Genomic DNA, 13180 nt, shown 5'->3' with positions numbered 1-13180 from the left:
CCCAAAAGGGAACAAAAGGCAAAGAGGTGTTGTGAGATACATCACTCTGTACTTATGGATATTTTATTTTACCACCCTATAAAAATACACATACTAATTTGTGGACTATAGCTTACCCACTTCATATAAGTCTCAGGAGTGTGAAGGAAGCAAAGTATTTCAGAGAACTGTTTTTATGGAGTAAAGAGGAAGTTAAATACACTTTTTTTTGTAAAAAGTTATGGTTGTTTGTGTTCAGTAAAACCAGTCTTCAATAGCCACATTCCACAAGAATTGAGATTTAAGTGGTAGCTTCCTTTGAGCATGTGCATGCAAAAGCTTTAGCAAAGAACTGATGCAATGTTAGAGAGACTAGATAGAAGCCCCCTCCCACAGTATGAAACAAGATGTTCATTTAATTTTATTATTTCAGCTTCCCATCCAAATTCTTGTAAACAGATTCCATACCATTTAGGCATCTCTTTGATAAAAGTGTCTATAGTTCTATAAAAAAGTCACATGGTAAGATGCAGATATTTACCCTGTATGTGTTATGCAAGTGCGAAGAGGGACAAAACTTCCAAAGTCTCAAAACACATCCAAGCAACCTACAAAATACCTGATTCCTTCCTCGTTCTGTCCAACTGTATTGGGTGAAACTCAGTTACGTGTCTCTTCAGAGGCAAATATAAAGTTTATTTTTAAAAATATTTAAGGACACATTATTTTAAGGACCTCCTGGAAAGTTTTTTTGTGGTAAACGAAAGTGTTCCCTTGGTGAGAGCAGAGTGCAAAGCTCAGTCTTTGGAGCTTTCCCAATCATCCTTCCCTTAACAGAGTCATGATAAGACAAGGCTCAATACTTCGTGATGAGGAAGATCACATCTGTAACAACAGGTGAACACTGGAAAAAGTTTCATGTTTAATCACAAAACATGGAATAAGCCAGAAAAATATTGTCCAGATATGATCAATATGGTCTCTGCACGGTTCATATGCCAATGGCCTCAAGCACTCTTCTCTCGTTCTCATTGAGATGGTCTGAGAACATTGCATAGCAAGGCTGCTGTGCAAACTGACACAGGAAATCAGTGAGATAGGCCTAGGAGGAAGATGACAAGGGACCAAGTTAACATCTTTCAGTACATCTATCATTGCTTAACTTTGGGAGTTAAAGATTGCATAACATGAGAAAAGAAAGTGAAATGCAGCTCTAATGCAGAATGAAGGGGAAGGGGCACTGTTCAGCAAACAGGACAGGTCATGCTGCATTAGGCTTCAAAGTACATGTCAAACAGGCAGGCCAAGTACAGCCTCCAGGCCAAATGTGGTTCCAGAGCACTAGCCATGGTGTAGCCCAGAGACCACAGAGTCAGTCAGATCATTCGCTCAAGACTGAGCATTGTGTAGTCTCTGTGGGTAGCTCTGCAGTGGAGATAAGTGCTGCTACACTAGTGTTCCCTAGATTCAAAGGTAGGTCTTTTCTATCCAATTACCCACTCCATCTCCCAGCCAACCCATGATTATCCTCTCTAGCAGAAAGCATTTTGTCACATCTAGTTCTAAAAGTCACAAATGACAAAGCTTCCATCTTTTCCGGACAGACTATTCCACAACTTAATACACCTCAGTCCAGAAACTTTCCTCTTAAATACTTGCCTACTTTCCCCTTAATGAAAATTTCAAGTTGTTCTTCATCCCCACCAGCATCCCAGAAGGGAGGAGAAAGCAGGCTGATGCAGAGGGCTGAGGAATAGGGGGAGGAAACATGGTGAAAGGGAGTTACAAGAGGAGACAGAGGATGGAGAAAAAAGCAGAGGGGAAGAGGACAATAGCTGGAAGGGGAAATGCAGTGGATACAGAACCTGGTGGGGGAGGCAGCAGAAGAGGAGGGGGGTAATTCTGGTAATAAAGATGAAATATCACAGACTCAAATCTCTCCTGTCTTCCATGAGTAGGGCCCTACCAAATTCATGGTCCATTTTGGTCAATTTAACAGTCATAGGATTTTAAAAATCATAAATTTCATGATTTCAGCTATTTAAATCTGAGATTTCACAGTGTTGGAAGTGTAAGATCCCTGACCCAAAAAGGAGCTGTTGGGGCCGGGGGGTGCGAGGGGGGGGCCGTCGCAAGGTTATTGTGGGGGGGGGGGTTTGCGGTACTGCTACCCTTACTTCTGTGCTGTTGCTGCGGCAGCGCTGCCTTCAGAGCTGGGCACGGAAAGAGACGGCTGCCGGCCAGGATCCCAGCTCTGAAGGCAGAGCTGCCGCCAGCAGCAGCACAGAGGTATGGATGGCATGGTCTGGTTTTGCCACCCTTCCTTCTGCGCTGCTACCTGCAAAGCTGGGCCCTCAGTCAGCAGCCGCCACTCTCCGGATGCCCAGCTCTGAAGGCAGCAGCGCAGAAGTAAGGGTGGCAATACCGCAACCCCCCTAAAATAACCTTGCGACTCCGACCCACCCCTGCAATTCCCTTTTGTGTCAGGACCCCCAGTTTGAGAAACGCTGGTCTCCCCTGTGAAATCTGTATAGTATGGGGTAAAAACACTCAGAAGACCAGATTTCATGGTCCATGATGTGTTTTTCATGGCCATGAATTTGGTAGGGCCCTATCCATGAGTTTTCGAAGATAATCGCTGATGGCTCAGATATCTCCTCAATCAGCTCCTTGAGTAATCTACGATGAATCTCATCAGGCCCTGCCAACTCAAACATAAGAACGACCATACTGGTTCAGACCAAAGGTCCATCTAGCCCAGTATTCGATCTTCTGACAATGGCCAATACCAGCTGCTTCAGAGGGAATGAACAGAACAGGTAATCATCAAGTGATCCATTCCCTGTCATACTCTAGCTTCTGGCAAACAGAGGCTAGGGACACCATCCTTGCCCATCCTGACTAATAGCCATTGATGGACCTATCCTCCAAGAATTTATCTAGCTCTTTTTTGAACCCTGTTATAGTCTTGGCCTTCACAACATCCTCTGGCAAAGAGTTCCAAAAATGGACTATACATTGTGTGAAGAAATACTTCCTTTTGTTTGTTTTATATCTGCTGCCTACTACCTTCATTTGGTGACCCCTACTTCTTGTGTTCTGAGGAGTAAACAACACTTTCTCCACACCATTCATGTTTATAGACCTCTATCATATCCCCCCTTAGTTGTCTCTTTTCCAAGCTGAAAAATCCCAGTCTTATTAATCTCTCCTGATATGGAAGCTGTTCCATACCCCTATGTATTTTTGTTGCACTTTTCTATACTTTTTACAATCCAATATGTCTTCTTTGAGATGGGGTGACCACATCTGCACGTAGTATTGAAGATGCGGTTGAACCATGGATTTATATATAGGCAATATGATATTTTCTGTCTTGACTTGAAGACATCTAACTTGTCTAAGTAATTTTTAACTTGTTCTTTTCCTATTTTAGCCTCGAATCTTACCTCATTTTCACTGGTGTTTGATTAGATCACTTCTAATCTTCTTGGTGAAAACAAACAAAAAGGGCATGTAACACTTCTGCCATTCCTACATTTTCTGTTATTGTCTTCCCCTTCCCCCGACCCCATTGAGCCTACCCTCACCTTGGTCTTCCTCTTGCTTCTCACGTATTTGTGGAACGTTTTCTGTTACCCTTTCTTTCGCTAGCTAGTTTAATCTCATTTTGTACCTTAGCCTTTCTAATTCTGTCCCTACATACTTGTGTTTTTTTATATTCATCCTAAGTAATTTGACCTACTTTTAACTTTTTGAAGAACTGTGAGTTTCAAATCATTGAAGATCTGGTTAAGCCAGGGTGGTCTCTTGCCATACTTCCTATCTTTCCTATGCGGTGGGACAGTTTGCTTTCGTACCCTTAATCTCTCTGAAAAAGTTGTCAATTCTCCCCCATTGTTCTCCCCCTTAGGCTTGCTTCCCATGGGATCTTACCTACCAGCTCCCTAAGTTTGCTAAAGTATTTTTTCTTGAAATCCATTTTCTTTATTCTGCTGTTTTCCCTCCCTCCATTCCTTAGACTCATGAACTCTTACCATTTCATGATCACTTTCACCCAAGCTGCCTTCCACTTTAAAATTCTAAACCAGTTCCTCCCTATTGGTCAAAATCAAATAAAGATCAGCCTCTCCCCTGGTTGCATTCTTCAGCTTCTGAAACAAAATACTGTCTCCAGTGCATTCCAAGAACTTGTTGGATAATCTGTGCCCTGATGTATTATTTTCCCAAGAGATGTCTGGGTAGCTGAAGTCCCTCACCAATACCAAGTCTTGTATTTTGGATGATTTTGTTAGTTGTTTAAAAAAAAAAATCTTCATGCACCTTTTCTCCTTGATAGGTGATCTATAGTAGACCTTTAATATAACATTCCTTTTTTATTTTAAAAAACATCTTTTATCCTTACCCATAGACTTCCAACAAGTCTGTCTACTATTTCCACCTCAACCTCAAATGTACTAAAAAGTTTCTCTTGATGACTGGGGGCGGGGGGTGTGATTCTATGGGTGCCTTTATGAGCATAAAGCCTTACATCTCTGTTCCTGGTAAACTGGTGGAAACGATAATTAAAAATAGAATAAAACATTTGGAATATCATGCTATTGTAGGGTCTAATCAGCACAGTTTCTGCAAAGGAAGATTGTGCCTCACTAATTTATTAGAATTCTTTAAGCATGTCAATAGATTAATGGATAAAAGAACTAGTTGACAGGAGGAACAGCAATTTGATAATAGAGGACTCTCCTCCAATCCAGAAGACAAAGGTTTAACTAATTCAATGGCTGGAAGTTGAAGCTGGAAAAATTCAGACTAGAAATAAGGCACAAATCTTTAACAGTGAGGGTAATTATCCATTGAAACAACTTACCTAGGGTTGTGGTCAGAGCTTAATTTGTGCCAGGGCTCAGCCATGACACCTCTTCTGTCAGTGGCGTGCAAGGCATGACCTCATATGTACAATGTTTGCAAGGTCACACTGTGCGTGAGCCCAAGGATCTTTTTTTTTTTTTTTTTAAACAAAATTAAACACTGGTTGTGGTGGATTCTCCACAGCTAAAAATGTTTTCAAAAAGCCATACTGTAGTTCAAACAGGAATTAATTCAGGGAAGTCCTGTGGCCTGTGTTATACAGGTCAGACTAGATGATCACAGAAGTCCCTTTGTGCTTTAGAATCTATGAATCTGTTCATCTAAACTTTTGACAGGTCTTTGAATAGCCTGTTAGGCTTATCAAAGACCTGTCAAAAGTTTAGATAAACAGAAGCAAGATAAGCAAGAGGCAAAGTATTGTCATGAATCAAACACAAAGGTTAATAGCCAAGTGCCTCAAAGTTCCACACTAGGCCCAATGTTTAATATATCAAACTAGAAAGGTGGGTGAGCACAGTGAGCTGGAAGAATTTGCAGATGACAGTTATTTAGGATAATTAAGTCAGAGAAAGCTAAGGACCTACAGAGGCACCTAACCAAGCTTCAGAGTCACAAACTATGCCAGAATTAATGTTGCACATGCAGCCTTCATTCTAGCACTTTTTTTTTTTTTTTAAACTTGAGCACTTGACTTTGCAAACTTAGCAACACTTTTAACACAGGTTTTAAATCCACACTACTGTTTTTTGTTTAGGATTCTGTTATCCTCCAGACTTTTTGCAAGTTAGTTGCCGGCCCTTGGAAACTTGGCAAATTGCCAGTTTAGTACTCTTAATGTAATACCATACAAACCAGCTTTACATTTAATCTATTTGTTCCTCTTCCAAAAACCTTAACCAATTATTGAAACACTCAGAATCCCCTTGCACAGACACTTGGTTCTATATGCTACAAGGTTTAGTCACTCAAATCCAATTTCTATCTTTCACGTAAAAAAAAAAACACATTTCCAAGTCACTGGTCATTCCTGCAGCAGAGATAAGTCATAGAAAGCACCTCTTCTTCCTAGCTTGTTTCTTTGACCGCATCACCCCTCTGAATCTCCCCACTGACTCCCCCTTCTCTGTTGCATCAAATGTAAACTGCCGGTCTTCACTTTCAGGGATTTTATCCCCACCCTCCTTATCTCTCAATTGCAATCAAGCTGTGATTGCTTGCTTCCAGCTGGTTCACGATGCCAGCCTCCATTGCCCACTGGTTAAATTTTCAAACAAATGCCTTGGTGTTTTATTCCAGGCTGCCTTCTCACCTGGGAGGCACTCCCCATAAACATCTGCAAAGCTACCTCAGCCTCCTTCAAATCCCTCCTAAAACCTCTCCTTTGCACCGATAACAAAAAAAAATTAAGTTATGCTGTTGATGTGCTGAGACCACTGCCCACCATGCTGACCACTGTTTCCTCGTGCTCCCCTGTCTGTCTGTATCCATCTGTTGTCTCTGGTCTTATACTGGAAGCTCTTTGGAGAAGGGGGTGTCTTTTGGTTCTGTTTGCACAGCCCCTAGAACAATGGGGTCCTGGGTCCCTGCCTGGTTGCTGTAGTAATACAAATAATAATAGTGATAATATGCATCCTCTGGGACTTCCAGAGCAATTCCAGTAAACTGAATAAAAATACAGAATGTATTCTCCTTTCAGTGCTCAGGGGACTCTGCATTTTGTTACAGATACTATATAAGGAAGTAAAATATAATGAATAATTAGAATAAATAGGCAACAGGTATCGGACCGCAAAACTCATTTTAATACATCACCTGTAGGTCTATTTGATAAAGAGGGTCCTTTAATGCATCTGGATCATCCTCTTCATCATCATCATAGTAATCCTCATCTGGAAAGACAAAAGCACAAGTGTTTATAGTGAAGGACAAGCTGGCTACTATTTCAGGATGCATCTCACTAGGCCCCTAACTCCAGGAGATCCACAGATTTTAACAGGGATCAGAAGTGTTATTTTGGATAAAAATTCCATTTAAAAGAAACGAGCAACTTTTTTTTAAATGGGCTGAGGGCAGTGAAGAATGGCAAAATAAGGAGGGGCAGGAGCCTTTAGCCACTCACAGCTGAGACAAGAGTCCAAGTAGCACAATACAGGTGTTTATCATTCTTTTGCTCCAAACTGAGATATCCTTGGCTTACCACCTCAGCACCTGACACAAATACATCCTTTATTAGCTACATTTCATGCATTACAGTCACACAGGAAACGCTTCCACTGAATATTGAGACAAATCCCTCTCTCACTGAGACATGGTAATGTTGAAGAAAGTCTTCCTTGGGCTACAAAAGAACCTGGGTAAGTTTCCCTCTCATTAAGGCTACCTAAATGAATTTGTCTTGCCATGTTATCTGCGGCAGAGCCAATGCATCATGATAGAAGCATAGGAGACTGAAATCTGCCAGTGCAGCGAAACAATTCATTTAAGTTGCCTTAGCTGTACTAAGTAAGATTCTCTCTTCAAATTATACACCTACCTCTTCTCCTTAACCCTCCAGATCATATACCCACAGCTCCCTTTCCCTTTAAACACCTATCACTTCAGGATCACACACAACTTCTTCCTACAAGAACACAGGACTTAGTTGGGAAATTTGGGTTCTATTCAGTTCTGACACTGTCATTTTGTGACTTCGGGCAAATATCTTCATCTCTGAGCCTCAGTTTTCCCATCTGTAAACCATATTTATACCTGCCTCATGACAGTATTGTGAAGCCAAATTAGTACTTGAGACTCACTGAGGCCTGGTCTACACTAGAAAATTAGGTCAGCAAAACTACATTGCTCAGGGATGTGAAAAATCCATACCCGAGTGGCGCAGTTAAGCTGACCAAAGTCCCCGGGTAGACAGCGCTACGTTGATGGAAGAATGCTTTTGTCAACTTAGTTACAGCCTCTTGGGGTGCTAGATTACCTATGTGGATGGGAGAATCCCTTCTGTCAGCATAGATAGTGTCTATGCTGAAGCACTGCAGTGATGCAGCATTGCCGCTGTAGCATTTTAAGTGTAGACAAACCCTGAGCCTCAAAAGGTGCTGTGGTTTGATACCTTCTAGCCTATGAACATACAGTCTCTGTTCCAGGATGTATTTTTTGCTCTTCCTTTCTCCCACCAAACCAGTGTCTTCCATTCCAGGTTATTTTCCTGCCCTCCATACTATATACTAAGTAGCTGTCAGGAGAAATGTAACTTTCAGAGCTGCATGTTCTTTACCCAATTTGATCTTTTGAACAGTGAATGTAACTGTTCTGCTTACCATATTTGTTTGTGGCAAGAATATCTGATAAAAGTTGTCCAGCTAAACCTTCATCTTCATCCTCTTCATCTTCCCGATCTTCCCACATATCATTGGAGTCATCTGTTGATGAAAAAAAAGCGTCTTAAAGCCAAATAGAAAATACCAGTTCAAGATGGATAACCATTAGCCACAGAATATGCAGTCCCTCATTGACCAGTACAGGAGCAGAAATTACTTATGCCTATGAGTACAGCTCAGGGAAGCCAGTGTATTGACATGCTTATATCTTTAAAGTTGATGGATAGGATTATAAATAGGGCCCTACCAAATTCGTGGCCATGAAAAAAGGGTCATGGACCGTGAAATCTGGTCTCTGTGCATCAAATCTTGTCTTGTGTGTGCTTTTACCCTATACTTTATGGATTTCACAGGGGAGACCGGTGTACCTCAAATTAGAGGTCTTGACACAAAAGGGAATTGCGGGGGGGTCGCAAGGTTATTTGTGGGGGTTGCAGTATTGCCACCCTTACTTCTGCACTGCCGCATTCAGAGCTGGGAGACTGGAGAGCGGTGGCTGCTGACTGAGGGCCCAGCTTTGCAGACAACAGCGCAGAAGTAAGGGTGGCAATACCAGACCATGCCATCCATACCTCTGTGCTGCTGCTGGCGGCACCTCTGCCTTCAGAGTTGGGATCCTGGCCAGCAGCTGCTTCTCTCCAGCCGCCCAACTCTAAAGGCAGCGCGGCCGCCAGCAGCAGCTCAGAAGTAAGGGTTACAGTACTGCCACCCCTACCATAACCTTGTGACCTCCCCCATGTGATGCTCTGTGCCTCGGGGGGGAACACTCTGCACCCCCATGTTCATCCTTATAATAGGACTGTGTGCTATCCAATGCAAAGTTTGTCACGCCGGGTGTCTTCAGAAGGCTCAGGATGCACAGAGCATTGTTGCAAAGAGTCCTCTGGCACCTTATAGACTAACAGATGTATTGGAGCATAAGCTTTCCCACTTTGTCGGATGCATGTTGTTACAGTAATGTTACAGGTTGTAATTTCATGTATATCGTTATGAGGCTGAAAATGTGTCCTCATGGCTTAAAACAAGCAAAACCCTCCAGGAGCAGAGGCCCAGGCATTTTGATTTTATTTCATTTGACCAAATCTGACTTCTTGTGCTTTGACTTATAATCACTTAAAATCTATCTTTTGTAGTTAATAAATCTGTTTATTCAACCTGAGGCAGTACGTTTGGTTTGAAGCATGTCAGAGACTCCCCTTGGGATAACAAGCCTGGTACATATCAATTTCTTTGTTAAATTGACAAAGTCATATAAGCGTGCAGCTTCCAGCGGGCATAACTGGAAACTGCAAGATGGAGGTTCCTAGGGTTGTGATACTGGCTAGTGTCATTCGGTTGCACAACCCAAGCAGCAGCTGGCTAAAAGTACTCACTCATATAGCTGAGGTCAGCTTTACATGCTAGAGGCTGTGCGTGAACAGCCCAGGAGTGGGGGTTCTCACAGCAGAGCAGAGTAAGTGTATGTCTACACTACGGAATAAGGTCGAATTTATAGAAGTCGTTTTTTTAGAAATCGGTTTTATATATTCGAGTGTGTGTCCCCCCACAGAAAATGCTCTAAGGGCATTAAGTGCATTAACTCGGCGGAGTGCTTCCACAGTACCGAGGCTAGAGTCGACTTCCGGAGCGCTGCACTGTGGATAGCTATCCCACAGTTCCTGCAGTCTCCGCTGCCCATTGGAATTCTGTGTTGAGATCTCAATGCCTGATGGGGGCTAAAACATTGTCGCGGGTGGTTCTGGGTACATATCATCAGGCCCCCCTTCCCTCCCTCCCTCTGTGAAAGCAAGGGCAGACAATCGTTTCGCGCCTTTTTTCCTGAGTTACCTGTGCAGACGCCATACCACGGGAAGCATGGAGCCCGCTCAGGTAACCGTCACCGTATGTCTCCTGGGTGCTGGCAGACGTGGTACGGCATTGCTACACAGTAGCAGCAACCCATTGCCTTCTGGCAGCAGACAGTGCAGTACGACTGGTAGCCGTCCTCGTCGTGTCCGAGGTGCTCCTGGCCACGTCGGCTGGGAGCGCCTGGGCAGACATGGGCACAGGGACTAAATTTGGAGTGACTTGACCAGGTCATTCTCTTTAGTCCTGCAGTCAGTCCTATTGAACCGTCTTATGGTGAGCAGGCAGGCGATACGGATTGCTAGCAGTTGTACTGTACCATCTTCTGCCGAGCAGCCATGAGATGTGGATGGCATGCAGTCCCTCTGCACCGTCTGCTGCCAGCCAAAGATGTAAAAGATAGATGGAGTGGATCAAAACAAGAAATAGACCAGATTTGTTTTGTACTCATTTGCCTCCTCCCCTGTCTAGGGGACTCATTCCTCTAGGTCACACTGCAGTCACTCACAGAGAAGGTGCAGCGAGGTAAATCTAGCCATGTATCAATCAGAGGCCAGGCTAACCTTCTTGTTCCAATAAGGACAATAACTTAGGTGCACCATTTCTTATTGGAACCGTCCGTGAAGTCCTGCCTGAAATACTCCTTGATGTAAAGCCACCCCCTTTGTTGATTTTAGCTCCCTGAAGCCAACCCTGTAAGCCGTGTCGTCAGTCGCCCCGCCCTCCGTCAGAACAACGGCAGACAATCGTTCCGTGCCTTTTTTCTGTGCGGACGCCATACCAAGGCAAGCATGGAGGCCGCTCAGCTCACTTTGGCAATTAGGAGCACATTAAACACCACACACATTATCCAGCAGTATATGCAGCACCAGAACCTGGCAAAGCGATACCGGGTGAGGAGGCGACGTCAGCACGGTCACGTGAGTGATCAGGACATGGACACAGATTTCTCTGAAAGCATGGGCCCTGCCAATGCATGCATCATGGTGCTAATGGGGCAGGTTCATGCTGTGGAACGCCGATTCTGGGCTCGGGAAACAAGCACAGACTGGTGGGACCGCATAGTGTTGCGGGTCTGGGACGATTCCCAGTGGCTGCGAAACTTTCGCATGCGTAAGGGCACTTTCATGGAACTTTGTGACTTGCTTTCCCCTGCCCTGAGGTGCATGAATACCAAGATGAGAGCAGCCCTCACAGTTGAGAAGCGAGTGGCAATAGCCCTGTGGAAGCTTGCAACGCCAGACAGCTACCCGTCAGTTGGAAATCAATTTGGAGTGGGCAAATCTACTGTTGGGGCTGCTGTGAGGCAAGTAGCCCACGCAATCAAAGATCTGCTGATATCAAGGGTAGTGACCCTGGGAAATGTGCAGGTCATAGTGGATGGCTTTGCTGCAATGGGATTCCCTAACTGTGGTGGGGCCATAGAGGGAACCCATATCCCTATCTTGGCACCGGAGCACCAAGCCGCCGAGTACATAAACCGCAAGGGGTACTTTTCAATAGTGCTGCAAGCTCTGGTGGATCACAAGGGACGTTTCATCAACATCAACATGGGATAGCCGGGAAAGGTACATGACGCTCGCATCTTCAGGAACTCTGGTCTGTTTCAAAAGCTGCACGAAGGGACTTTATTCCCAGACCAGAAAATAACTGTTGGGGATGTTGAAATGCCTATATGTATCCTTGGGGACCCAGCCTACCCCTTAATGCCATGGCTCATGAAGCCGTACACAGGCAGCCTGGACAGTAGTCAGGAGCTGTTCAACTACAGGCTGAGCAAGTGCAGAATGGTGGTAGAATGTGCATTTGGACGTTTAAAGGTGTGCTGGCGCAGTTTACTGACTCACTTAGACCTCAGCGAAACCAATATTCCCACAATATCTGTGAGAGTAAGGGGGAGACGTTTATGGCGGGGTGGGAGGTTGAGGCAAATCGCCTGGCTGCTGGTTACGTGCAGCCAGACACCAGGGCGGTTAGAAGAGCACAGGAGGGCGCGGTACGCATCAGAGAAGCTTTGAAAACCAGTTTCATGACTGGCCAGGCTACGGTGTGAAAGTTCTGTTTGTTTCTCCTTGATGAAACCCCCCGCCCCTTGGTTCACTCTACTTCCCTGTAAGCTAACCACCCTCCCCTCCTCCCTTCGATCACCGCTTGCAGAGGCAATAAAGTCATTGTTGCTTCACATTCATGCATTCTTTATTCATTCATCACACAAATAGGGGGATGACTACCAAGGTAGCCCAGGAGGGGTGGTGGAGGAGGGAAGGAAAATGCCACACAGCACTTTAAAAGTTTACAACTTTAAAATTCATTGAATGCCAGCCTTCTTTTTTTTGGGCAATCCTCTGTGGCGGAGTGGCTGGTTGGCCGGTGGCCCCCCCCACCGCGTTCTTGGGCGTCTGGGTGTGGAGGTTATGGAACTTGGGGAAGAGGGCGGTTGATTACACAGGGGCTGTAGTGGCAGTCTGTGCTCCAGCTGCCTTTGCTGCAGCTCAACCATACACTGGAGCATACTGGTTTGGTCCTCCAGCAGCCTCAGCATTGAATCCTGCCTCCTCTCATCACGCTGCCGCCACATTTGAGCTTCAGCCCTCTCTTCAGCCCGCCACTTACTCTCTTCAGCCCGCCACCTCTCCTCCCGGTCATTTTGTGCTTTCCTGCACTCTGACATTATTTGCCTCCACGCATCCGTCTGTGCTCTGTCAGTGTGGGAGGACAGCATGAGCTCGGAGAACATTTCATCTCGAGTGCGTTTTTTTTTCTTTCTAAGCTTCACTAGCCTCTGGGAAGGAGAAGATCCTGTGATCACTGAAACACATGCAGTTGGAGGAGAAAAAAAGGGACAACGGTATTTAAAAAGACATTTTATAAAACAGTGGCTACACTCTTTCAGGGTAAACCTTGCTGTTAACATTACATACATAGCACATGTGCTTTCGTTACAAGGTCGCATTTTGCCTCCCCCCTCAACACTCCCCCCTCCCTGTGGCTAACAGCGGGGAACATTTCTGTTTAGCCACAGGCAAACAGCCCAGCAGGAACGGGCTCCTCTGAGTGTCCCCTGAAGAAAAGCACTCTATTTCAACAAGGTGACCATGAATTATATCTCACTC

The 13180-nt window shown here is 44.7% G+C and overlaps 1 protein-coding gene across 3 annotated transcripts in view; it reads right to left on the bottom strand.

The window, feature by feature from the left end:
• IPO9 (importin 9) overlaps positions 1-13180 on the bottom strand; it is a 205505-nt gene that overhangs the window by 29236 nt on the left and 163089 nt on the right. The window contains exons 22-24 of one of the 3 annotated variants that reach the window (XM_084611071.1): positions 8163-8264; positions 6661-6737; positions 878-1081 (exon numbers count right to left, since the gene is read on the bottom strand). In XM_084611071.1, coding sequence (XP_084467197.1) covers positions 971-1081; positions 6661-6737; positions 8163-8264 — 290 coding nt within the window. In that variant the 3' untranslated portion in view covers positions 878-970. Of the gene's footprint in view, positions 1-877; positions 1082-6660; positions 6738-8162; positions 8265-12314; positions 12876-13180 lie in introns of those variants that run through there. The other 2 variants (XM_084611070.1, XM_084611069.1) reach the window with 2 other exon arrangements.

The sequence above is a fragment of the Lepidochelys olivacea genome (assembly GCF_965140295.1).
Source record: "Lepidochelys olivacea isolate rLepOli2 genome assembly, chromosome: 21".
NCBI lineage: Eukaryota > Metazoa > Chordata > Testudines > Cheloniidae > Lepidochelys > Lepidochelys olivacea.
This window is presented reverse-complemented; position numbering and strand designations above follow the sequence as displayed.